The following is a 27,404-nucleotide window of genomic DNA, read 5'->3' as shown; positions in this document are numbered from 1 at the left end:
AAGTACACTGCTGAGGGGAGCAGCGGGCGGGTCAGGAGAGGTCTGTCACGCCATGTGGTCACCTCCGGGGCAGGTGGGGATCGAACTCATGAGGAAACGGCTTTAGATTCTCAGTGCTGTGCTTTAACCCGCTGCGCCACCAGGGAGGGCCTAAAGAAATTTTTTAATGTAGGGCAAGTCAAGGAACATTCTCAGTATTTGTACTGTATTTGAAGATACTTGCTAATAAAGACAACTGTATGTTAATCGGATATCAGCGTACCCTCTCTGACGCTACACACCAGGATGTTAGGCTTAAACTACCTCCTGTGCTCTCCTTTACTTTCTTTGCCATAGACCTCAAAAATCCAAATTTCTTTTCTCCCTTGTTGATATTTGCAGACTGACTGTGATGTGAAACACATTTTTCCATTTACTTATTTTTTTCCTGTACCAGAATACAAACCCAAAAGCCTTTTCTGTTTTTAGGCAGGTCTATTAATGACTTTGGGGTTGGTAACAGCAGTTCACTAAGCTTCTTCCCAGCCCTGAATGAGTCCTACTGGGCATTTATTTCTTCATTGTGTATATAAAACATCAAATGAAATCCTAACCTAAACTGTTAAATAGGCAACTAAGATTTGTGCTTGAGAAAGAAGTAGATTTGGGTTCTTGTGTAGAATCTTAACTGGGAACTGAAATTAATGAAATATTCTTTTGTGCCTTATGTAACCTAGACTCTACTTTTAATTACTGTGTACATTTATTCTTATCAATGGTTGTTTTCCATAGGACTGTGAAGATCCCAATCCTCTGATTCGAGCCTTGGCAGTCAGAACCATGGGGTGCATTCGGGTGGACAAGATCACAGAATATCTCTGTGAGCCTCTCCGCAAGTGCTTGAAGGATGAAGACCCTTATGTTCGGAAAACAGCAGCAGTCTGTGTGGCAAAACTCCATGATATCAATGCCCAAATGGTGGAAGATCAGGGATTTCTGGATTCTCTGCGGGATCTTATAGCAGATTCAAATCCAATGGTAATAAGCTTTTACAGACAACAGTATTTAAAATGTGTCCTTGTAAAGCAAAAATTAAACAAAGACATGTTAAAGAAATCTTCCCTTTGGGATGTTGAACCATAGAGTAGCTGTGGAAAACTTGATCATCCTAAATTGTCTTATTTTTCAGGTGCTTCTGAGGTGAAAACAGAGTACTCAAATGCAACAGATCTTTGTATTATATTCATCTTACTTTCCTATGAAATAAAACATTTCTTTCATTTTTCTTTAAGGAGGTTTTACTTTAAATTAATATAAAAATCATTTTTTTTAAGTTTCTTCAATTTTTTTGTGGTATTCTCTGATAAGTAGGAATAGAAGCTAAATCAAAGTTTTCATGATCAACTAATTATTGTGAAGCATTCTTCTATGGGACAAGATTCATGTAGTCAACTTGGTTATATTCTAAATGTTTGGCAACCCAGACCTTAAGGTTTTGGGACATTTTTAAACTTTGCACATGTCCCAAATGGTGCATTCACTCTGCAAGCAAGCAAAGTCATATGAATTGATTGGTCATTAGGTATTATTATAAAAAAAAAAAGTAGAGGACTATACCCTTTTTTTTTTTTAAGATTTATTTCTGGGGCTCTCCTTGGTGGCTCAGTGAGTGAAAGCACAGCACAACGCTGCAAAGCTAGCTGTAGTCACTTCAGCACAAGTTCAATCCCCAGCCAGGGAGCTGACCATATGGTGTGGCAGACCTCTCCTGACCTGCCCCTGCTTCCCTCAGCAGTGTACTTACTTTGCCATTCTACCTGTTCTGTTCCCCACTCTGCCTCTGGTGAATCCTCTCACTGCCCACCCCCCACACCTCTGGCTTCTTATACTTATAGGAATAAATATTTTTTATTTATTTACTTTTTAAGAGACACTTATTTATTTATACATATAGAACTGGGGTATGGGCCAGAGGCACAGAGGCAATGAGAGAATTCACCAGAGACAGAGTGGGGAGCAGAACAGGCATATTAGCAAAGAACACTGCTGAGGGGAACAGGGGCTGGGTCAGGAAAGGTCTGCCATGCCATGTGGGTCACCTCCCTGGCCAGCTGGGGATGGAACTCATGTTTGTAGGGCTGGTGATAGCTTGATAACACTATATCTCATTTGCCACCAGGGAGAACCTCCTCTAGTAATTTTTTTTAATTGAGGTAATATTGGTATACAGTAGCGTATATGATTTAAAGGTACAGGATCATACCCTCTAGATGTATGTTAACACACAACCACCACCTTTCTATTTTATATTCTTTTCTAGCTTAATTGCTTTAGTTAGGATTTCTAATGCTAGGTGAATTATAGTGGTGAGAGTGGGCATCTTTTTCTTGCACCATCAAATATTAGAATTTTATACAAGAAATTAATAGTTCCAGGGAATTCTGTTTTACAGAATTCCAAAACCATTCTGAGTTCCAAAACCCATTCACTAGTGATTGGTCACTGCCTTAATGGATGTTTGTACATAATAGAATTTAAATGTTTGTATATATAGCCACACAGGTTTTGAACTGTTTTGCTTCATCAAAATGTTTAAAACACTGATTAACTAAAAACTTTTGATATGGAAACCCTCTACCCTCTTATTCTGATAATGGGTATGAAATCTTTATTTTAATACTCCTGAGTGGTAATTTTGTTTCATTCTTTCAGATGCTGCTTCACTTGTGACAGCATTGCACCATCAAATATTAGAATCTCATAAAATAAATTATTACTTTCAGAGAATTCTGCTTTAGCATTTCCTCATAGCTTACTTCAGAAGGGCATCCTGGATATAAGTGCATCAGAACTTATGCAGAAATGGCTTCTGAAATATTGATCCAAATCTGAATACTTTTAAGATTATGTTGATCTTCAGATGGTTCCTAGTAGTGTAATTTGCTTCAAGTATTCAAACTATCATATTTTCATTTCTGATTTTTTTTTGCAGTTATGATGGACTTTGAAAAAAAGAATTCTCACTCTGTTAATGGCTACTTTAATCTTCCTAAGTAGATCTTTTCTGTAAATTTAGAAGAGCCATTTTAGAGAGTTATTAGGGAGTTTTGAAGCTTTGTATTAAAAGCATCTATTACAGTGCCGGACTTACGTGAGCTTGTAAGATGATGATTGCTGTTACTGAAATTATGAAGTAGACTTTATACTAAGGTTAACATCATTGCTTCAATATTAATTAAAAGGTTCCAATTCCTTTGACAATCTGTGTAAACTCATAGTAAAATCTTTTCTAAAAAAATACTTTCTGAGAAAATTAGAGTTAAACTTACTTTCAGGGTGAAGATTTTGTTAGAATGTGGGAACACTTTGGAGCTATAAAAATGGTTTCTTCACAAATACCAGAATTTTAAAAATCACATCTTAAGTCTATGTTTGCAAGAAAAATGCACTTTTTGAGTGATAGCAAATACTTTCTCTAGCCTTGCCCATAAAATAGAATTTCCTCCTTAGTTTTTTCCCCACCAAACCTGAGGCTATTTGAGGTATTTCAATGTCAGTTAACATGTTTATACTAGAATTGACCACGCCAGACAGTCTTGATATCCTCACCACATGTGCTTTGTCTTTGATCACCATCTTTGAAACCTTGCCAGTGCTGCTTCAATCACTCTGAGAGCGGTCCATAGGAATTACACCTGTTTTATTTCTGTACCCTTTCTGTCAATGTAGAAACTACTGACTTAGTAGAAAATGTATTATTTTCATTTGTTGAGAGTTCTGCATTAGTAGCATGTGCTCAGAGTTAACACCAACCTTTCCCATTGTTGTCTTTTTAAGATTCTAGTTAAAATGTCAGTTTCATCTAATTTTGAAGTTATTCAGGAAAATGTTTTATGAAAAATAATGCTTTTATTTTCAAAGTAACTGGGTATTTTAAGTGTGTGCAAGCCAACAATAGAAGCAGCATGGGGTTATGATAGTGGTATTCAACTTAGTAGGTAGAATCCAGGGATACTTGAAGCCTCTTGCAGTGCACAGGACAGCTCTCTATAACAAAAAAATTACCTATCCCAAAGAGTCAATAATAATCCAAAATTGTGCAAATTTATGTTACAGAAATAACATGTACACTTTAGAGTGGCTGGTTGAGTCCTGCTTGGCTACTTCCTTTCAAATGTGGCCTTTGCACAAATTACTTAAATAACATTAGTCTCAGTTTCCTCATGTGTAAAATAGAGGCAATAAGCGCTTAGGTTGTTTACATAACTTGGCAATTGAGCATAGGGCTGAAGTGAAAATAGTGCTTATAGATCTGGCTGCAATGAGTTGTGTTGACTCACTGAGTAATTTTTCTCTCTCCAGGGAAGAAGATGGGGGTGGTGGATGTCAGAAATAGGTCATTATAGAATTTAAGTATATGTAGGTGTATATACTATTGGATATATGTATATGCATTATAGAATGTAGGAATGTGGTAGGTGTATTATCAGTTGGCATTCTGGAGTAGCTTGTATTAAAACATGAGGTCTTAAGTTTTACTAGAAAAGGAAATAATTAACTGATACCATATAGTCATTGTATCCTTAAGGGGATGATAAATGATAGACATATACTAAGAACAAATACAATGTTGCTCTATGGTTTTAGCATGTTATTTGAAGTACCCCTAAAAAAGAGAAGTCAAGATTACAAACTGCTGGTATTTGGAAGGATAAAAATATATAAATCACCTGTATATTTCATATTGGCTTTGGTTAATTTATTCTACTGCTTTTACTTTATTCAAGGCTTCAAGGGCACCAACCAAAAGAATTGTGAAAACTGAAACATAAATCTGTTCATGCCTCAGATCTTGTTGCTGGAAATGAAAGTCCTCTAAATAGTAATTTAGTTAATAAGATAAAGCCTCTGTACTAGAAAGTGATGTCTTTCTTAAGTGAAAGTAGAGTGCAGGATAAAAATCAATCAAAGGGGCAGGGATTATTGTGAGATTTCTTATAAAAGAGCTTCTGTCAGTGATGTTCCACTCCCACTGTATACCTAGATTTACTTCTAGAATTCCTTTTTATAGGGCCATTTTTATTTTAACCACACTACAGGTCCAGCTTGTTACCTTTTAAGAAAATGAAGTCAAATTTATTTCCTCAGAATTGCTGTATATATGATAGAAATAACTTATATTGCATATTAGATTTATAGTGGAATAGTAAATCTTGCCTCTTTAAAATGCTTCTAGGATAAAATATCACTGAAATAAAAGTAGAAGAATATATTTTTTTCCTTGTGTAAATTTTCATGTCACCTCTGCCTGGAAATAATGTTTTGCTTATATTATCCTCTCCAAGCTCTGATTATTCGTTTCTTTCCCCCATTTGAAATTCACAGCTCTTAGAACTTCTATAAATGCTGGAAGGGTGGGTCATCAGTACTCACACTAGATGCAGACACAGACTTTGAGTTGATATATTTAGGCAGCAAACCTTTTCTGGCTATGCTGATTAAGTCAGTCACTGAATTTTTCTAACCTTATTTATAAATTCATTTTAAAATGAATTGTTTCTTTTATAAAATGTTTATTTGTGATAGGTGAAGTATGATAGCAATTACCTCGAAGTTGCTGTGAGGATTAATGGCACATAGTAAGTGTTAATAAATTTTAGCTGTTATTGCTTTGTGCTGCTCACTACTTTATATGTGTCTGTGTATGTGTGTAAAATAAATCAACACATAAATTGTTTATCTTAAATACAGGCTGAAAGGGCTTATAAGTAACTATCAAAGGAAACTTTGTAGTTAAGGTAGAGAAAGATTTCCTGGTATTGGAAGTGATGTATTATCTAATATGCTTTTGTAAATGTGTGTGTGTGTTTAATACCTTTTTAAAAAAAGGTAATATAGTACAGAATTCCTGAGAACAGAATAAACATTGACAAGTAAGTCACCTTTTACACTCCAGCCATACATTTGCTGTCTTGAAGTATGCCCTTTTCTTCATCTACTACAGAGTCATTGTGACTGACCTAAGTTTGCATTAAAGAGTGGGGAGGCACTTGGCTGTACTGACTAGAACCCTTGATGGGCCTATATCAGTACATTCTGCAAACAACAGTCTGAATGTGAAGATTAGGAGAGGAAAAGTGGAAAGGTAGAACAGCAGGGAGATAGTATAGTTTTCTTTTGGAGGGACTGCATTTCCTCTGCTGGTCAGTGACCATTTGTCAGTGATCTCTTTTCTCATTATAGGATTAAACATAACCCTGTAATCTTTAATTGGACTTTTCCCTATTTCCTTTCTTGTTTTAGTCTCATAAGTAGTTATTGTCTGTTCCATCATAACATACTTTGATAGCTACATTAGACACACTTGGTTTGATTTCTGTTTGTCATATTAGAATACTAAGTGTTCTATTCATCATCTTGTTTGCTTCCCCATTGCTTTTTAAAATTCTCCCAATGCTTAACTTTTCTACATTTCTTATTAAAGGATCATATATATTTACTTTGTTTTCTTTTAAGTTTGGGAGAATGTTTATTTTGCCACCAGTAACTAAAACTGGTGATACGTGTGTTGACAGTAGTAGGTGAGAACAGGCATTGGTTTTTCAGTATGGCATTTTAATCCTTTAAACTGTAGTCGGATCCATATTATCCATAAGAAATTTCTCTTTTTAAAAAGATTTATTTTATTATGCATACAAGACTTTGTATGTAAACCAGAGGTGTGGTGGGTGAGAAGATTCACCAGAAACAGAGTGGGGAGCAGATGGGTGGGTTGACTGAAATACACTACGGAGGGGAGCAGCAAGGAAGACAGGAGAGGTCTGCTGTGCCATGTGGGTCAGCTCCCTGGCCAGGGATCATGCTGATACTAAGCCTCGTGCCACCAGGAAGGCCCTCCATAGGAAATTTCTTTTCTTTGCATTAAAGCACTGAGATGATGGAGAATTGTTTCATTCTTTAGTTCAGAAAAGAGCTTCAAGCATGGTGTTGTACGGTAGGTATACCAGATAATTTTTTCTGAGTATACAATACATCTTTAATCATACTTACCAAGTAAGTCTCTGATTTTTCACTTTTGAATTTTTGTTCTTTTGCCTTTGAACTTTTGTCCTTTTTCTATTTTAAAAAAATTTTGGGGCTCTCCCTGGTGGCACAACAGGTTAAAACATTCCGCATTATGAAGCTCTCCAAAGCCACTGCAGCAAGAGTTCCATCCCCCGCCAGGGAGATGACCCACATGGTGTGGCAGACCTCTCCTGACCCACCCGCTGCTCAGTAGTTCTGCCTATTTTGGTAGATTTGCCTGTTCTGCTCCCCACTCTGTCTCTGGTTAATCCTCTTACCCACCACACCTGGCCTGTACCCTAGTTCTTTAAGCATAAATAAATAAATTTTAAAAAGTTTTTTGGAAATATTTTCTTCTGAACTGCTATCAGATCTTATTTATACTTGTAGATTATTTATAGTCAGTCTTATCTTGCTAAGTTTTAGTAACAACTGGGAACCTCCCTGCAAAATGTAGTTTTAAATTCACTTGTATAAGAAAGACTGTAGTGTGGATTATGTGTGTGTGTGTGTTTGGGGAATTTTGCAATCTTTAAATACTTGTTGGCTGTAGATTTGTTATATTAGAAATAGTCTATAATTTTGATAGTAGTTGCTTTTGTAAGTAGTATGAATGCCCAGATAGGATCCAGGTGTACTTATATTTGGTAACAATTTTTTCATTTATCATGCTACCTGTAAAAAGGATACATTTGAGATAACATTTCATTGACTCTAAGATGCCATTTATTATAATATGCATTATCTTGTATGTAGACATACTTCCGATTGGATGTGCCACTGTATGTTCCAAGTTAAGAGATGTTACTGTGAAAAGTTGTACATCTCAGTCTAAAATTTTGGTAATAAAACCTGAAATTGTATAAAACTTTGGAGAAAGCCCTTACACACATGATACCTGATTTTATTCTCAAAACTAAAACCTATGAGGTAGATTAAATTATCTACAGTTTTCAGATGAAGAAACTGAATTTTACAGATTATATGCTGTCCCAGTATTATATAATAGTTAAGTAGAATTTCAAGCTTATACTATTTTATTCTAACACTGATGATGTGATTGACAATATCACTTCACCATCATCCCTCACATGTGCACATCTCAACACACAAAATTATTTGGCTTAGATTTTTCTCTCCATTGCCTAATCTATGTATTTCATATTTAAACTTCACAGCTTTTATAGCTGTTCATATGTCTTGATTCTATTCATAATTTTAAGTGCTGTTAAAATTGTTAATATTTCAGTTAGCAAATCATGTGTGGCTCTCTACTAATGTATGAATTATTTTAATTCTGGGTGGCCCCACCACTAGGAAGCCATAGATAGCATAATTCGTGATTTAATACATCTTTTTTGAACCAGTGTATCTGTTTCTAGCTGACAACATAAAATATTCAGAAATGATTATAAGTTGAGATTTATGTATGAAGTGATCCAGAGAAGACTGATGTGTCTAAAATTGTATTATCCTTTATTATAAACTCAAGGTTATAAATTGTATTATCCTTTATTATAAACTCAAGGTTATATTTGCTTCTTTCCCAGGTGGTCGCTAATGCTGTAGCAGCATTATCTGAAATTAGCGAGTCTCACCCAAACAGCAACTTACTTGATCTGAACCCACAGAATATTAATAAACTGCTGACAGCCCTGAATGAGTGTACTGAATGGGGCCAGATTTTCATCCTGGATTGCCTGTCTAATTACAATCCTAAAGATGATCGGGAGGCTCAGAGGTAAGTGTCCTTCCAATAGTGTCAGGGTTCTTTTCTGGTTCATTAAGTTCTAATGTCTGTATTAGAATGAGGCCTATTATGTTTAGGAAGATCAGTAGCTTTTGGGGTAGATATTGGTGACTGTTATTTTCTCACTAAATTTAGGACCAATTTAGGTGATGAAGTAAACATACAAAAAATAGCTCTTCTTCAGAGATGGGTGCTTTTCATTTCTTATTTGAACAGTATAATTACCTCTGCTAAAATCTCCCTCACTTGCGTTGGACAGAGAGCCATTTAGTAAGTTTTTGAGTGTCTCTCACTGCAGTGACAGACTTCATTGTGTTAGAGCCATAGAGGCAATGAGTTATTAAGCTCAGCTATACCTTATTTCACTACTAGAGAAAGTTTGTTGGAATGAGCAAAGTATGTGATTTTGTCCTTTATAGATATGGAAATCATACCAATCTGAAGTTGAGATGTTGGAAGGCACACCTAGATTGTTCTGCTTAGCCCTTTATGAAGTTAAATTGCAAATTTTCTCTGACCATCGGAAATTAACTGCTTAATTTCATATACACACAGAGACCTTTTAGTTAACGAGTTGAAATTATCACCAAATTTTACTGAGCATTTTGTGTATGTAGATTCTGTACTAGGCAAAGTACTTTTGAAGAAATGTTGGCTTTTTATAAAGTTGACATTTTAATTATGTTAGATACGAACATTCATTAGCTTGCTGAAGCTCAGGTTACTCTAATATTAGTGATCTTCATTTGTCTGGAAAATTATTCCTCCTGGATACTTAAGAGTTTCTTCCGATCATTAGAAGCATACATTCCAGTATCATTCACATTAAGGTTTACTGGAGGGAAATAGCTAGTTTAGTAAATCTCCTTGAACTTGAACATTAGAAGAAAAGAAAGTGCAAGTACTTTTTGGAAGGTACTTTAACCTAGAACTTTATTTTCTGTTGGTCATTGGCATCTTAGAGTTTCACTTATTCAGAAAATACTTATTGAGCCCATGCTGCATATACTGATCTAGGCCCTGTGGCTATCGCAGTGTATCTGAGACTCTTTTCTGGCTCATTTCTCTTCTGAGAAATGGGACAGAAGTATGTATAATGTATATTTGTATAATATATATAGTACAGTAAATAATCTATCAGAAAGATAAATGCTATTAAGATGGCTAAAGTAGGAAAGAGATAAATACTAGGCATTTGGGGGTACAAAGCTAAGTTATAGAAGGGTTATCATGGAAGGCTTCACTGAGACAGCAGCATTTATCTAAAGAGTTGGAGGTTAGGGGGTCAGCTAAGTAGATACAGGAGGAATGGAGAGAAACAGCTTATTTACCTTGTATACTTAACTGAATGTAGTCAACTGCCTCAAGGGTTAATTTTTGATGAACCCTCAAGAGTTAAGTAAATATTTAAGATTTCATGAGGCTTGCAAGTACAGGTGGCAGCGACTATAAAGGCAAGGGATCGGAAGAGTCTTGCAGTGGTGTTAAAAGCAAACAGCCCTTTCAGAGATTCCCTTATCCTGAAGGCAAGGGTTGATGGGTAGTTTGTCAACCCATCTTCACCTGCATTGTAAAATGAAACCGTCAGTAACGAGTGAGTCAGTTGATAGCTCTCACTATGAAATAATGTTCAGAATGCTTAATTTGAGAAGACGGGCTGTGAAGCAGGGAGTCCTTACATTTTATGGTGAAACAGAAAAGACTGTAGAAATGGAAGGTAAGTGGTGTGAGCTTTAAGTTTTGGTGTAATGGATAGTTATCTTCCAATTTGAACATTCCTTATGTATCCCCAAATGCCTGTTTTCCAAGTCTGCCTGTAGTTTGCTGGAGTTGAGGCTTCTGTAAAAAAATTATAATCCAAGATGCTAATTTTCCTTTTCTCTCCTCAGCATTTGTGAGCGGGTAACTCCCCGGCTATCTCATGCCAACTCAGCAGTGGTGCTTTCAGCAGTAAAAGTTCTTATGAAATTTCTAGAGTTGTTACCCAAGGACTCTGACTACTACAATATGCTGCTGAAGAAGTTGGCCCCTCCACTTGTCACTTTGCTGTCTGGGGAGCCAGAGGTGCAATACGTTGCCCTGAGGAACATCAACCTAATTGTCCAGAAAAGGTTGGGAAAATTGAATTGGTGGTTAACTGTAATAATATCAGTAAAAGACCAGTATTAAGTTCTTTTTAATATGTAGAAATGAAACTGTTGTATGACAGAACAACTTGCCCCAAGGTCAAGAGGCTAAGTTGATTTTAGAATGTTCCTGTAATAAATGCTTAATGTTGCTGTACAGTTCATTTTCTGAAGTGTCTCCTAACAGTTAACTAGCTATTGCCTGCTTAATATAGGTCAAGCCATAGTTTACTGAGTCAGATTGTTATTTCAGCACTTCTTGGCCATGTGACCTTGAGCCTTAAAAAAAGTAAAAATAGTCTTCCAGATGGTTTTGGTTAAAGGAATATAGGGGAAGTTTGTGAGTTTTTTGCCTGATGGGTTTGCAAAGAGAGAAGAAAGGCACAGATTAGATTTAATCTTAGCTCAGAAGGATATGTCAGTATATCCCTCACCTTCCTTATCTTGTACTTATGTGTACCACAGGCCTGAAATCTTGAAACAGGAAATCAAAGTCTTCTTTGTGAAGTACAATGATCCCATATATGTTAAATTAGAGAAGCTGGACATCATGATTCGCTTGGCATCGCAGGCCAACATTGCTCAGGTCAGATTTTAAGCGCTCAAATGTATAAGTAACTTAGATCTTAAGATCTGGCTTTCAGAAAAAAAGTAGACCATGAAGTTGCTGGGTTTTTGTTTTTGTTTTTTTTTGGTCAGCACTGTTTGAGAATTATTAAAGATTGCCCACTTCCTGCATTTTTAACAGGTTCTGGCAGAACTGAAGGAATATGCCACAGAGGTGGATGTCGACTTTGTCCGCAAAGCCGTGAGGGCCATTGGACGGTGTGCCATCAAGGTGGAGGCAAGTGTCCAGCGAGAGCTGTGGTCACATTACAGGTTCTGAGCGTGATCTGTGCTCCTTCTTTGCTTTCAAATACGTCTTTAAGTCTATCAGAATTACAAAGCACATAGTGAAAATATTTTAATAAAAAGCTGTTCTTGCTTCCTCTCTTCACAGAGGGAATAATTTTGAACTCTTCTGATTTTAGTTTTAGTTTTAGTTTGATTACTTCCACATCTCTAATTAATGTGCTTGTGCTATTTACTCATTTACCAGTCATAGTTTATTTTCTGCTATGATCTTAGTTCTATCCTACGTCTCTTGTTTTCCACTGTTTTTTTGTTACTTTGCTGAGATAATAGGCCTTGATTTTTTGTTTTATCTGCTGTAGACTTGCAAAACATGCCAACCATGTTATGTCTGTAAATAAATAGGGCCAAAACAATACAAATAATTGTATTTTCTTTCTCAAACCTGACTTATTTTTTTCTAGCGCTTCTATAATGACCATTTTTTCCTTGCATTGTGTGTCTACTTTTCACTCCCATCTTCTTCCATCCTTTTAAGCATAATACCACATCTATAAATCTTTTGTTCCTAGATCCTTCTCTTTTCCAGTCCTCTGTCCTCTTGTTTGCTTACCTCTGTCTGATTGCTTTCTTAGACTTTGGACAGCCTTTATTCCATACAGTCTTGTCTTTGTTGCCTTTTCTTGTTACTGGTACTTTTTTTCATAGCATTCCTGTGTGGGGTGGGGGGGAGGATGGAGGTAGTTTGCAATAGCCTCTTCTCTGGGGATATGAATTACAGATCATTACAATTTTTTGTTTCTGCAGTTTTGAATTTAATTTTATGTGATGATTTTGTATCTGCATACAGTTTTATTTAACTGTATATCATGGATAGAACTCACTTATATTTAAGAGTGAGATAACAAAAAAGTTGATAAGACTTCTCTGTACATAGACAGCTTTCTGCTTTAGGGCAGTGAGTTAAAAATCCTCTCGAATATCCTCTTTATTGTCTTAGAAGATGGATTGGTTTCTAGCTTATTTGCAGCTTTCCACTACCTTGTAGACTACAGTGTACATCACCCTGCTCTTCATCTGTCCTTCATTTTTTCTCATTTGGACATATTTTGAAATTGGCGATGGCATCTAGTCAGTCCATATTTGTCTTGCTCCCTGTGCAATTCTGTTTAGTCAAGAGGGTTGAACCATATGACTTGTCAAGGATAATAAAAGAGTTTGTACAGTATTGACCAATACCTCATGGCAGCAAAAGGAAACATGCTACATTTGAGAAATCTGTGAAAGCCAAGTTCCCAATAGTAGACCTTCCTTTTTTTTTTTTTATTCGTATAGATAAATTGATGAAGCAGACTTCTTTTAGCAAGAAGTTTTAGCCTGGTTCTGCTTGCTCAGTTCCATTTCCGGATAAAGGCTTCCTTTGTTGGCTTTTTCTTCTATTATTTATTTATTTTTAAAAGATTTATTTATTTGTTCAGACAGAACTGGGGAACAGGCCAGAGATCTGGAGGGTGAGAGGATTCACCAGAGACAGAATGGGAAGCAGAACAGGCAGATCAATGAAGTACACTGTTGAGGGGAGCAGCGGGCGGGTCAGGAGAGATCTACCACGCCATGTGGATCTCCTCCAGGGCAGGCGGGGATCGAACTCATGTGGAAGTGGCTTAAGCTTCTTAGTGCTGTGCTTTAACACGCTGCGCCACCAGGGAGGGCTCCTTTTTCTTCTATTATTTTTCCTCCTACTTTGGCTTATCTTTCTTCTCATTTGTATTTCTTGGCTATTCAAGATGATTCTTTTCATTCAAAATGACTCATTTATGGGTATAATTTGGGGATATGTACATCTTTTGGAGACATACATTAGATAGCTCTGGCTCCATATAGCTTGATAAAATTAAGTACCTGATCTTTGCTTTTAGTTTAGTTGATGCACTTGTAAGTTTCAAATGTTTTTTACATTACTGAGTAGATCATCAGCTTTTTCCCTTATTCCTGTTTGCAGCAATCTGCAGAACGTTGTGTAAGCACATTGCTTGATCTCATCCAGACCAAAGTAAATTATGTGGTCCAAGAGGCAATTGTTGTCATCAGGGACATCTTCCGGAAATACCCCAACAAGTATGTAGAAGTACTTTACCCTTCTGCAGAATATTCACTTTGAAACTGTCTAAGAAGTATTTTTTGTAATGTAACTGGACATAGTAGGATACTTTACTAAAAATCCTAAACATAAAACTTGGTTTAGAACAGGGATTAAAACTTAGGTTATTTTTTCATGATTATTTTCTTATATTGTTGTTAATTTTTTGGCAGTATTTGATTCTTCCCCTCAGGTGTAGTCTCCATAGTTCTCCAGCACCATAGTACCTTTGCTCTTCCCTCCCTGTTTTGATCGTTTTTGCACCTTGTCCCTTGCTGTATGCCTCAGATTTGTTGTCAGATTTTTTGTCTTTTTACTGACCCTTTGTAAAAACCTGAATTTTCCTTCTATGATTTTTCAGGAGGATAGGAGCTCTAAGTATACAGGGTATACTTAGTATAATATATTAGCATATATTAAGGCTAATTTAACCAGATTCATTGGTGGTGGGTCCACATATATTCTAGGCATAAACTCAGTTTACACCTGTTGACAGGCATAATTAGTGATTGTGACCCTTCTCCCTCTCTCAGATGTTTCAGCTTGGATGCTGTTTATGGCCGCTCTATCATAAAGGCCAGGAAGGTGACAGCTACACTGTTCACTTTGTGTGTTACCCAGTACTTTTTAGAAAATTGTAGAACATGTAAACATAAATTGCCATTCTCCTTTTTTTTTTTTTAAAGATTTTATTTTATTTATTTGTGCATACAGAACTGGAACTGGGGTACAGGCCAGAGATGTGGAGGGTGAGAGGACTCACCAGGGACAGAGCTGGGAGCAGAACAGGCAGATTGATGAAGTACACTGCTGAGGGGAGCAGCGGGCGGGTCAGGAGAGGTCTGTCCTGCCATGTGGGTCAGCTCCCTGGTGGGGATCAAACTGGTGCTGCAGTGGCTTCAGAGTGCTTCATAGTGCTGTGCTTTAACCCGTTGCACCACCAGAAAAATCCACGTTTTTTTACATCATAGATTTTTAACTATTAGTCTTTTAGTTTGTGAAGCAGAAATACTTTTTTTCAGATTTGATTTTGAAAGCCAGTAATTAAGGAATCAAAGAATGAAATAAGAGCAGGCCTTATAAACATTCAAAATCTCACTTTGCTTTATAATCATAAACATATCTTGTGTTGAAGCTTCTGGTTTATTTTTAAAGGTAATATTAAATGAAAAGGCTTGTGGTAAATTAGCTTAGGGGTGGTTTCAAAATTAGAAGCACTGTTTTAACAAGATTTATTAAGCATTTTATGTGTATATATTTTACATTTAAAAAATGGTGTTTTGGAGAAAAGGATCATTTACTTTTACCACCCTTAGAAAAGAGGAGAGTTGGGCTTCTTAAGGGAGGAAATATTATCTTAACGTTCATTATTAGTCAGAGAAATGTGTCCCATTTCTGGTTTATATTAATAAGGGGTTATGACAGTTTAATTTGGGAAAGAGCTATCAAGAATATGGTTTAATCAGTGGAAGTAGGGCAAATAAGCATGCTATTTAGTTGTCTACATCTAATTTATTAGCAGTGTCATTCTGAATTTTGTTTAAAGCTGCACCAGCCAAGGACATCCATTCAACATGATAAAAATGAGAGCACTATATCGACCTGTAAAAATAAAAATAAATGTTTGAATTGTTTCTTTGAAGAAACTAGGTATTAGTGTAGCTGCCTTGGGGCATAGGCATCAAAAGCTTTGTAAAAAGCAGAGATTGTAGATTAAGGGGCAAAGTTATGATTTATAGTCTGGATGATGTTGTCTTAACTCCATTTTAAAAAAAGTGGGATTTCTGTTTCTCTGTTGCTAAGCAAAATGGAATAATGGATAGGAAAATTCTCTGATCTAGAAAGATAAGACTGTTACAAAATAAGATAGTGATATTATCTTTTTTTTTTCTTATACCACTGGTTTAATTTTCCCTCATGAAGAAATATCTGCTCAGTTTTATGAATTTTAAGTTCTAGTTACTAAAACAATTGAAGGGAAATTTAAAACATAATTTCCTGATTTAAAGCCTCTACATAATCTTTCTTTTAAGCTTTGTTTTATTTATTTATGCATAAAAGAACTGGGATGTAGGTCAGAGGTGTGGGGGTGAGAGGATTCCCAGACAGACTGGGGAGCAGAGTGGCAGTGTATTTCAGTAGCCAAGGAGAACACAGGAGAGGTCTAGTGTGACATGTGGGCTAGCTCCCTGGCAGATATTGAAGTTATGTTGAACTCATTTGCAAGGGCTGGGGATAGCGCAATAGCACTGAGCCTTTTAACTCCTGCACTACTGGGGATACCTCAAAGCCTCTACATACTCTTGACTCACAATCTTTATAGTTTGATGGTTTGGTTTAGGGTAACTTACCTGTGGTTTTGCCTTTAGATTTCATTTTTAAATGTTGTTCTGAGTTCTGCCCTTGTTTTATCAGGTATGAAAGTATCATTGCCACCCTGTGTGAGAACTTAGATTCGCTGGATGAGCCAGATGCTCGAGCTGCTATGATCTGGATTGTGGGAGAATATGCTGAAAGAATTGATAATGCAGATGAGTTACTAGAGAGCTTCCTGGAGGGTTTTCATGATGAAAGCACCCAAGTAAGTTCTCAGTTGTATCCTATGTCGTAGATCATTTGGGGAAGATTTCAGGGAATGTATAAAGTAGGTAGTTTTTTTCTTGTGATTGTATATGTGGGAAAATAAAAAAAAAAAGCGTGTATGTGTGTGTATAGAACAAACCTGCATAATTCAGATCAGTGGTTCTCATTCTTAGAACTTAGAAACAATTGAAGCGCTTGTTAAGGTTGCTGGACCCCGTCCCTTGTTTTTTTTTTAAAGATTTATTTATTTGTGCATACAGAACTGGGGTACAGTCCAGAAGCTCAGGGGCAGCGAGAGGATTCACCAGAGACAGAGTGAGGAGCAGAACAGGCAGATGGACAAAGTACACTGCTGAGGGGAGCAGCGGGCGGGTCAGGAGAAGTCTGCCGCGCCATGTGGTCACCTCTGGGGCAGGCGGGAATTGAACTCATGCGGAAGCGGCTTTAGATTCTCAGTGCTGTGCTTTAACCCGCTGTGCCACCAGGGAGGGACCCCCGTCCCTTGTTTTTGACTTAGTAAGATGAGATGTACCAAAACATCTGCTTTTCGTACACGGGTCAGGCGGATGCTGCTGCTGCTGCGCCCCTCCTGCTACTCCTTTAGAACCACACTCACAGCTACTGGCTTAAAGTAGTTGTTACACTTTCTAATGAAAATTTTCTGTGGTCCAGGAACAATTACTATTTCTGTTAGGGATGGCTGTGGCTTATTACAGCAAAGATTTTCAAGCGGGACTGGGGTATGGGCTGGCATGTGCAGTTAGTGGAGATTCTCTCTGGATGGTTAGTTTTCATCTCCTATCGCCCTTTACCAAAAATGAGAGATCTGACCTTAGATCCATGGACCCAGAGGACCAGATAATTTATTAAGCCCTTTTCTCCTGGTATGTGTACTCACTGCACATTGAAATTGATGTATGTAGTGCCACACACTTAGGCAGCAAAGAACACATATAATTCAATAGCTTTGTGGTTCTGTGTCCTCTTAATTATCTGTGACCTGGCATAACTACTGCTTTAGCTTTTGCCCCAAGAGCTAAAAGATGATTCCCTAATTTTCCTAAAGTTTGCGCTCTTGTTGGAAGTAAAAAAGGACTTGGTTAGGAATCAACTTGATGCCATCAGTATGTTAGCTTGTATTTTAAGAAAATATAAGTGATTATCTGGCCCAGAAACAAATACTGTTTTTGATACCAGAATCAGAGGCTATAGTGAGTTTTTAGTTGCCAAATACCTTTGGATGCTATTATTGATATTGACCTAGTTTTAAGCCTTAGTCTTTTAAGGTCAGAAAGACCACATGGTAATTCATAGTTGGAGAAATGACAAATTTGGAGATGATGGCACTGAAAAATCTAAATGCTTTCACCTTATCTACTAAATTATGTCTATTTAGGTGCAGCTAACTCTGCTTACTGCCATAGTAAAGTTGTTTCTCAAGAAACCATCAGAAACACAAGAACTGGTACAACAGGTTTTAAGTTTGGCAACACAGGTAAGAAAACTGAAATTGTAGGAAATTTTGAAACACTTCCCAAGAAGGTTCATTTGGGGAGGTTTTAATTGGAAGAAGTGCAGCTGATCATGTTGAAATATAGAAAGTGTCTAATTTTACTGAATTTGTAAGTGGTTTTATGACTTTAAAATGAATTGACTTATGCCAATTTTCTTGATAATTTGTGAAAATTTAACTTAAATTCTTTAGTGTTAATGAACGATACACTTCTGTAAAAGTGGCATTGATTCTCATGGTACCTCCTTCTGGGTGACTTTAATTTCAGCTTTAAATGGAAAGTAAACAAATAGAGATGACAGATGTCTCAACAAAGATCTCATCTATTGTTCTGCCATCTTGAGTGGTGGTTTTTCTCTTTAAATAATTTTAAAGTGCGCTATAGCTCTGTCTTAATTATATGGTAGTTCTGGTCTCCCTTGGGCGGTTTCTAATTTCAGGAATGTGGCAACCATGCTTAACGATCAGGTCACCATTTTAGATACAATTCAGAAATCAAAATAATAATTTTTTTCTAGTATAACTTTTAAATGATCATCAATCTATAATGATTTAGTAATGTTCTTAACTGGATTTGAGAATAGGCTGGCTTTAGCAGCCTGTCAAGAGTTAAGATATGTGTCTGTACATGGACTCCGATTCAGATACTCCATTTTACCATTTTTCTTTCTGCTTTATAGTGGTATATTACCAAAATTTGCAGCCCATTTTTTAGTACTTTTCTTAATTCTGAGCTGTCCTTTCCTGTTATTAGTCTTATATCTTCTTAAAATTTATTTATAAGAGCTCTTTAGAATGTTTTTAAAACTTCTCTTTGTAAGTCTTTTTTTGCATAAAGTCTTTTTTTGCATTTTTCACAACCACCAACTCATTGGTTACTTATTGTTTTAAACTGATTATTGTAAACTTTCTATTGCACATTAGTGTTAAAATGTATTAAAAATAAGTTTCTAAAGAGAGTTTTGGCCTGTTCTCTCTCTGCTCACCTTTAAATAAATGGTTGTAGTCTTAACATCAAATAGGTATCCTTGATAGATTTCACTGTTCTTAATTGTCTCCATGTGTCTGTTCTTAACAGGTGGTATAAGAGAGAGCTGACTTTGATTTGATTTGGTTTTTGGCTTCTTATCAAGGGTTCAAATTCAGTTTCCCAACATTTATCAATTACTCAATGTCTTATTAAAAATTGTCTGAGATAAAGTGTTAGAGGGAGTATTGCTGAAAGGACTCATTACAGATACTTAAAATCCATTACTGAATCAAGCTAATTAGCAAAGAGCTGTATATCTAGATTGCATTGTATTTCACCCTTAATAGAATTGCTTTTACAATGATATCATCAGCCCATAGTAAAGATTGCTATATTTTATATGATTGCCATATTTGTGTATGTCATCAAAGTCATTTATTTCATTACATGTTTTCTTAATGATGCGCCACCAAAGTTTTAAACACCAAGTGCTTTAAAATTATATTGAGTCTATATAAAATCTCCTTAGTAGTCGACTCTGCATAAACACTACTGCATTTATTGCCTTGATAATAAATCAATAGCTTGGTTTCTGTTTGGAGAAAAGTTTGATTTAAGTTTTCTTGCTTTTGCTTTTCGTTAGGATTCTGATAATCCTGACCTGCGAGACCGGGGCTACATTTATTGGCGCCTCCTCTCAACGGACCCTGTCACAGCCAAAGAAGTAGTCTTGTCTGAGAAGCCACTGATCTCTGAGGAGACTGATCTTATTGAACCAACTCTGCTGGATGAACTAATCTGCCACATTGGTTCCTTGGCCTCGGTGTACCATAAGCCTCCCAATGCTTTTGTGGAAGGAAGTCATGGGATCCATCGCAAACACTTGCCAATACATCATGGAAGGTAAGCAGGTAAACTAGGATTTAAATATGAGCAAGACCAACTCCATCTACACAGTCATTTTAGTGAAAAATGACTGTGTAGATGGAGTTGGTCTTGCTCATATTTCTTAGCCTGAAAAAAGAACTTGCTGTGGTTTTTTGTTGTTTTTTGTTTTTTTTTCAAACTTAGTGTACTACCCTGGGGACTTCATCTGAATATCAGTGATCCCAGACACAGTGGGACCCCACTGTGTGGTAATCCAGTAGATAAGATTGTGGCTTTAGAAAGTTGTAGTGGACTTTCTAAATTGACAGCCTTTGAAAGGTGCTTACATCTACTGTAAGAAAAATCTTGAAATCTTCCCAGAGTTGAAAACTTGGAAAAAAGCCTATAGTACACTTTGTTATCTTTGTCCTTTAACGAAATTTCATTGAAACTTATGGCTAATGTTAAAATATAAAGCTTCTCTTATGCTAGCTGTTATTGAAATATGTGCAGGATATTTAATAAAAACAGCCTAGACTCTGTGTAGATTTAGTTTTTCAGTTATTTGTACCCTTTTTACCAGATTAAATTGTATCAGTAAGGAAATTCAGTTATAAGCAGGTACTCAGGTAACAGGACTCTTGCTTAATAACTTCAAGCTATAGCTTTATACCTTTATTTTGAGAAGAGCAGCACTCTTATAAACTCTCTCTCTCTCTTCAAAGATTTATGTTTTTATACATGAAGAACTGGGGTGTAGGACAGAGGTACCGGGGGTGAGAGGATTCACCAGAGAGAGAGTGGAGTGCAGAGCATGTGTACTGACTGAAATACTCTGCTGAGGGGAGCAGCAGGCAAGACAGGAGAGAAGTCTGCTTCACTAGTGGGTCAGCTCCCTGGTTGGGCATTGAACTCATGCCTCAGTGGCTGGAGATAGCTTGATAGTGCCGAGATTTCAACCCTGTTCCACCAGAGAGGCCCCATATAAATTCTCAACAGTAAATATCTTGGAATCTTTACAGAATTTCCTTCCTTCATTAATCACAATAAACCTTAAAAACTCAGTAGAATTTGATCTCAGAGTGGTTAGAGCAGTTGCATTTCCATTAATGAGTGTCTCGTACCATTGTCTTATATATATTTAAGTGGATTATTATGTAGAATTTATTGCCTTACAAATTGGTGTGTCATTACTTTGAGTTCTGTTTAGACAGACTGTGGGCACAAATAAACAGAGAAAGGCAACACTCAAGAAAAATATTATTTATCATTTATTAGTCTCTGTTTTTAATTTTTTTTTAAAGATTTATTTATTTGTACATACAGAACTGGGGTACAGGCCAGAGGCTCAGGGGCGGCGAGAGGATTCACCAGAGACAGAGTGGGGAGCAGAACAGGCGGATCGACGAAGTACACTGCTGAGGGGAGCAGCGGGCGGGTCAGGAGAGGTCTGCCACGCCATGTGGTCACCTCCGGGGCAGGCAGGAATTGAACTCATGCAGAAGAGGCTTTAGCTTCTCAGTGCAGTGCTTTAACCCGCTGCGCCACCAGGGAGGGCCCCTCTGTTTTTAATTTTGGGGCAAGAGCTGTGATCTTCAACCAGAAGAGACTTCTGACTTCGTAAGGATTAGGCTTTGTAAGAAGTTAAGGCATTTCTCCTTGTGGGCACATGTATAATAACATGGTCTACATATGACCACTTAACTTTTAAGTACATCTCCTAGTCTATACTTCTAGTTTTGATAATAGATAGGAATTTTCTGATTAATTTGCCTCTGTAACCATAGTTATTTGCCTTTAAGTTATACCTTTCTCTTGATAACTTTGACTCTTGAACAGGAGGGGTGGAAGAATAAAACAAACAACAAAATAGCCCCTTCTACAATACAAAGAACACATCTCTTATATAAGGTCTTTGATGAATAGCCTTCAGTTTGTTATCTTTACAGTTCCTTAACTGGTTCCTTTTTGATAATTGGAACTACTTTTGTTTTTAAAGCATGCACAAATACAGAAAGATGTCTTTTGAAATAAATAAGGAGAATATATTACAGTAAAAGGCATGTCTATAATAGCTCTGGCATTACGTAGGTCTTTCTGCAGCATAAGGTTAATCAGCCATATGTCTCTGTCATTAAATATAGCAACACTTCAACACCTTTTTCTGCCCCTTCTAGAGGTTTAAAAATGCTTAATTCACTAAATCTTTAAAAATTACTTAGGGGGCCTTCCCCAGTGGTGCAGTGGGTTAAAGCACAGCACTAAGAAACTAAAGCCACTTCAGCATGGGTTGGATCCCCATTCTGGAAGTGACACACATGGCAAGCGGTGTACTTCGTTGATCTGGCTGTTCTGCTCTCCACTCTGTCTCTGGTGAATCCTCTCACCACTCCTGCACCTCTGGCCTATATACCAGTTCTGTGTGCATAAATTAAATCTTTTTTTAAAAAAATTACTTAGGAACAGGGGAAGTACTTTTACTTGAGTATTGCTTATTATAATACTTGTCAGCTACTCTCTGGGGATGAGGTAGTAAGTAGTTGTCTAATTTAGAAGTCTCAGCTTAAAAATACTGCTTTTATGACACTTATGCAGTTATTTCCCATCAGTTCACCATGGAAAACAGTTTCATAATGATTTACCGTGTTCTTAAATTGCAGAAACTATATGATCATTTACTTTTTTTAAAATCTAACTCACTTTATCTCAGTACTTTTCATATAATGTTACTATGATATGTACTGTTACCTGTTCTGCCTTCTGCTTAGAGCTTTATTATATGTTCTGCCACTTTCCTAAATTACACGTCATAAGATAATGAATTTCATGTGCAGAGAACAAATAGCCTTATTGACGATTTTGTCATTTCTCCTTTGACTTTATTATTAACTTTTGGCTATGTTTTCCCTCTTCCCTCATCTTATATACTTCTCATTTTGGCTTCCTTGACTCTTTCCTCTTAAGTCTGTTTTTTTATTCTTTCAGTTCTATCTTCATTCATTTTCTTATCAGTAATCTTAGTTGTACTACCAGGCTCTGAAACTTCTCTTTTTGTGTTTCTTTCTCTGTTCCCTTAGAGACTATCTATAACCTCAGTTACCACTGATGCATTACTAAGTTTTACAGTTTACACCATGTTTTCATTTGATCCTCCCTAGAATAGAACCCTGTGTTTTGGTTATCATTTCATTGATAATGGCCCCTTTGTCTCAGAGAGGTTATCACTTGTCTAAGAGCATGCAAGTAGTAATCAGTGGAGCCAACGCTTGATCTTAGTTGTCTCATTCTAAACTCCCTCTTACCACCACATATTTGTTACTCTGGTGATTTCATCAGAGATATGTGTTTGAGTTTCTTCTCAGGTTTACTTCTCTGATACCAGATTTGGAAATGGTATATTTTCTTATCATTCTTCTAGACTCCTCTCATAGGGGTCATCACTAGTTTTTTACTTCCTAGTTTTTTTTTCCCCATTAAATCCCTGCAGCTTCATTCTTTATTGTCTTCTATGTTCATTTGTATATATCAATCGGATTAATTTTTTTAAAGATTTATTTACTTATGCATACTGAACTGGGTGTAGGCCAGAGGTACAGGGGTGGTGAGAAGACTCACTAGAGACAGAGTAGGAAGCAGAACAGAAGAAGTACACTGCTCAGGGGAGCAGTGGGCAGCCTAGAAGAGATCTGAGGTGCCACGTGGATCACCTCCAGGACTGGGGAGGTGGCTGTGGCTTGCTTGCAGTTCTGTGCTTTCATCCATTGAACCACCAGGGAGGGACCAGTTGAATTAATATTTAATGAATGTTTTGTACTGTTGCCATATATATTGTTATTTAAGTGGATTATTCTGTTAAAAGTTTCTATAAGATCAGTTTTTCTTTTTTCTTAAATGTTTGGAAGAATTCATAGTGAAACCATCTGAGCCTGAAACTTTGTGGGAATTTTTCCGCATTTTCAAATTGATAGCTCATTTATAATAAGCATAGTTTAAGAGTTCCAATGCCCTAGTCATTTACCGTAGGGCTCTTAAAATAATCTTAGTATTAAGTGTACTAATCTTTAGTGTAATGGTTAGTAGATTTTTTACATATGTATACACTCATATAACTACTACCTTGATCAGAAAGGATATTTCCAGTACCCCAGAAATTTTTTTAATGTCCCCCTTGCTATCCATCCTTCAGAGATAACTACTGTATTGACTTCTTCCACTGTGGATTAGTTTGCTTTCTTGAACGTCATGTAAATAGAATCATATTTATTCTGTATCTGGTTTTTTTTTTTTGCTCAACATAATGTTTGTAAGACAAACCTATATTGTGTTATCAGTAATTTTTTTCTATTAGATAGTATCCATTGTCTGCATATGCCACAGTTTATATCTTCCCCTGTTAATGTATCTTTGGGTTGCTTCCAATTTGGGGCCTCTTATTTATAAAGCTGCCATGAATATTCTTGGATCTGTATTTAGGTGCAGAATTGTTGAATAGCTGTATAATTGTTGAGTAGATATATATTTAGCTATAGGAGACACTGCTAGTTTTCACAGGTGATTTTAACAATGTACAACCTTTCCAGCAATGCTTAAGAATTAAAGGTGATCCATAGCCTCAGTAGACTGGATATTTTTAATCATTTTAGTTTTAGTCATTCTGACAATTGTGTGTTGGTATCACTTTATGCTTTAATTTGCATTTTCCTGATGATTAGAGCTTCTAAGTACCTTTTCATATTTATACACTGCAAGTATATTTTGTGACTTGCCTGCTCAAGTCTTTTCCTTAATTTTTAGTTAATTGTATTTTCTTTGTAGGAATTTGTTATATACAGGTCTTTTGTCATATGAATATCTTTCCCCAGTCTGTGAAGAATACCTTGTCTGACTTTTCTCTTGATGTTTCACTTGAAAAGATGTTCTTAATTTTAATGAAGTTCAATTCATTCATTTTTTTCTTTATGGTGGTTTTGTAGAACCTTTTGTTTGCTGCATGGTCTAGGTCCTAGGTTTTCTTTAAGGTGTTTACTCTTTAACATTTATATCTGATTTCATCCCTTAATTTTCACTTTGAGGCATAAGGGTCAAGGCTCATTTTTCCCCACACAGCTATCCAGTCAAACTAGCACTGTTTATTAAAGTGATCATTTTAATAGCTTTTGGAAAACACCACTTTCTTTGAGTTTTTATACTGAGATGCCAGTAGCAATTTAGACTTTTCAGGTCCATTCTCCCAACTTCAGTCCATTATACACAAACTGCTAGAGTAATGTTCCACTAATGTTATTTTAAACTCTTTATTCAACAGATAGAAGTGATTCTGCATTGCTTGTCATAGAAAATTCTCCAGACTATGTTTCGAAGTTGTTTGTCCTCATCTTCTCTCTCCTTGAAATTTTACCAGTCCCAGTTTCTGCTGCCAGTATAATTTTTGCCACTCCTAAAATCAAATTATTCCTTTTTGTTCCTTTGCACAAACCTTTCTGCTAGTTTCTCATAACTATAATGTTTTTCTTTAAAATCTTGTCATAATATCTTTCTCACATTTTTTAGATTTGGTCCGACTCGTTTTGTCTTGCTTCCTGATAATATGCAGTCACACAGTACTTGTGTCTGCTGTTACACAGTGAATATGCTTCATTCGTGCATTCATTTTGTGAATGTTGATTTGTTTCTGTTACTGAGTAAGTTATTTGAGGGTATGAAATTTATTTTCTTTCCCCATTAAAAAAAAATTCCCCAGATTTCTCATGTTGCTTCCTCATAGAGTAGATCTCAAAGTTGACTAATGAAGTTGTATGATAAACATTTATTTTCATTTTGTTCATTGTGTTCTGTTTTGATAAAAACAAGAATTGCAGTCTTTTCTTGTACATCAAAAAATAATTACAAAACAAGAGGGTTTTTTTTCCTCCTGTGTTTTATATGTCTGATATTCACTTGTTGATTTATGTTATTGGTGAACCTGACTTTTCTCTTTTCCTCTTTATGTGTGTGACTGCAGCACTGACGCGGGTGATAGCCCTGTTGGCACCACCACTGCCACCAACCTGGAACAGCCTCAAGTTATCCCCTCTCAAGGTGACCTTCTGGGAGACCTGTTAAACCTTGACCTTGGTCCTCCAGTCAATGTGCCACAGGTATCCTCTATGCAAATGGGAGCAGTTGATCTCTTGGGAGGAGGACTGGATAGTCTGGTAAGCTTCTTCTTTCTCTTGGTTATTAAATACTTGATATTAAATTCAGCTTTAAGTTATTCAGTTCTTTAGAGCTAGACTTTCCCTTGATGAGCAGAACAATGCCCTTTAATAAAAGACAGGATTATTTCTTCAGAGAACAAATATATACAGTGTGGGATATGTCTGTAAGTGAATAGGATTACTTTGTTGTCCTGCCCTAAACAGAACTTTTAATGTTTATCTGTTCTTTTAACGTTAACTATCCTAATGTTAAGTATTGTTAATATTTAGTTTCCTTTCTAGACCATGTTATTGCTCCTACTTCAGCCCTGTAAATTTCCCTTTTGACCCAGACAGCATTTTAAGTGATGACATAAAAATCACCCTATCTTGAAATTTTTTCAAACTTTGCCTTGTTTATATTTTATTGGCTTATGCCTTAATTCCAAAAGTTTTCAAGGTAGAATTTTGTTGAAAAATGAACACTTACTCACAATTGGGAAGTACTGCTTGATTGGGGTTTTTGTTTTTTGTTTTTTGGTTTTTTTGCTTCTTCCACCATAGCCTCCACCTTGTCGTACTTCCAATTTAATTAGCTTCCAGGATTCTAATACTTAAAAGGCTCCAAAGTCCACAGTCTACAAATAGGTGCCACCACTGGGAACAAAATCTTGTTTTTGTTGCTGTGTAAGATAAAGGAAAAATGCTAGGGATGACTTTAATCTATGTAGAGAAGGACAGAAAAATATCAGATGTAATCCACTGACTCTCTGAAAACTAGGTACTTAACTGTGGTGGAGGGACTTTAGAGCTAGATATTTGCAAATAAGATGTTTATCAACTTGATGACTATAAAGATGCCCAACAAACTGTTTTGGTTCCCTTCATCAGAAATTAGAAGACTGATGCCATAAATAGGGTAATATGTGTTCTCAGAGATTTTGTAAAGAGGATAGCATTACTTTCCGCTACATATGACAGCATTTTCTCTTCATCTTATAAATTGTATTTTATCTGGGATTTATACCAGTCAGTTTAGGTACATTTACTTTTTGACTGTCAGAAAGTCTTAAGGAAATAGGGTTACAGTCATCTCTCTGGGTCACATATTTTACTAATGGAAAGTCATTGCTTTCAAAGTCTGTACAATGACCAAACTCTGGACTCTTGCTTATAGGTTACACAAGTGAGAATTACTTATTTTGTCTCTTAGGAATATAAGCGTTTGCCTTTTTTACCCATATCTTCAATGAAGAGAATCGATTGATCATGTAAGAAGGATGGCTTTCTCATATCAGCCTCATATAGACTCTTTATAGACACAGGAGATTTAGAGAAGCATATTTAAATATTTATGGAAATTCTCAAAAATCCCCTTAGAAA

At 36.4% G+C, this 27,404-nt stretch overlaps 1 protein-coding gene across 1 annotated transcript in view; it reads left to right on the top strand.

Annotated features, from left to right (window-relative positions):
• AP2B1 (adaptor-related protein complex 2, beta 1 subunit) overlaps nt 1-27,404 on the top strand; it is a 95,848-nt gene that overhangs the window by 22,164 nt on the left and 46,280 nt on the right. The window contains exons 5-14 of the mRNA XM_004685030.2: nt 772-1,017; nt 8,595-8,785; nt 10,684-10,905; nt 11,386-11,506; nt 11,669-11,764; nt 13,775-13,890; nt 16,328-16,493; nt 17,892-17,990; nt 19,622-19,881; nt 25,847-26,039. Of these exons, the coding sequence (XP_004685087.1) occupies nt 772-1,017; nt 8,595-8,785; nt 10,684-10,905; nt 11,386-11,506; nt 11,669-11,764; nt 13,775-13,890; nt 16,328-16,493; nt 17,892-17,990; nt 19,622-19,881; nt 25,847-26,039 (1,710 nt within the window). The remainder of the gene's footprint in view (nt 1-771; nt 1,018-8,594; nt 8,786-10,683; nt 10,906-11,385; nt 11,507-11,668; nt 11,765-13,774; nt 13,891-16,327; nt 16,494-17,891; nt 17,991-19,621; nt 19,882-25,846; nt 26,040-27,404) is intronic.

This window comes from Condylura cristata, unplaced genomic scaffold (assembly GCF_000260355.1).
Source record: "Condylura cristata isolate star-nosed mole 26May11 unplaced genomic scaffold, ConCri1.0 scaffold00017, whole genome shotgun sequence".
In the NCBI taxonomy this organism is placed as follows: domain Eukaryota; kingdom Metazoa; phylum Chordata; class Mammalia; order Eulipotyphla; family Talpidae; genus Condylura; species Condylura cristata.
The sequence above is the reverse complement of the archived record's forward strand: the minus strand, read 5'-3'. Positions and strand labels throughout refer to the sequence as shown.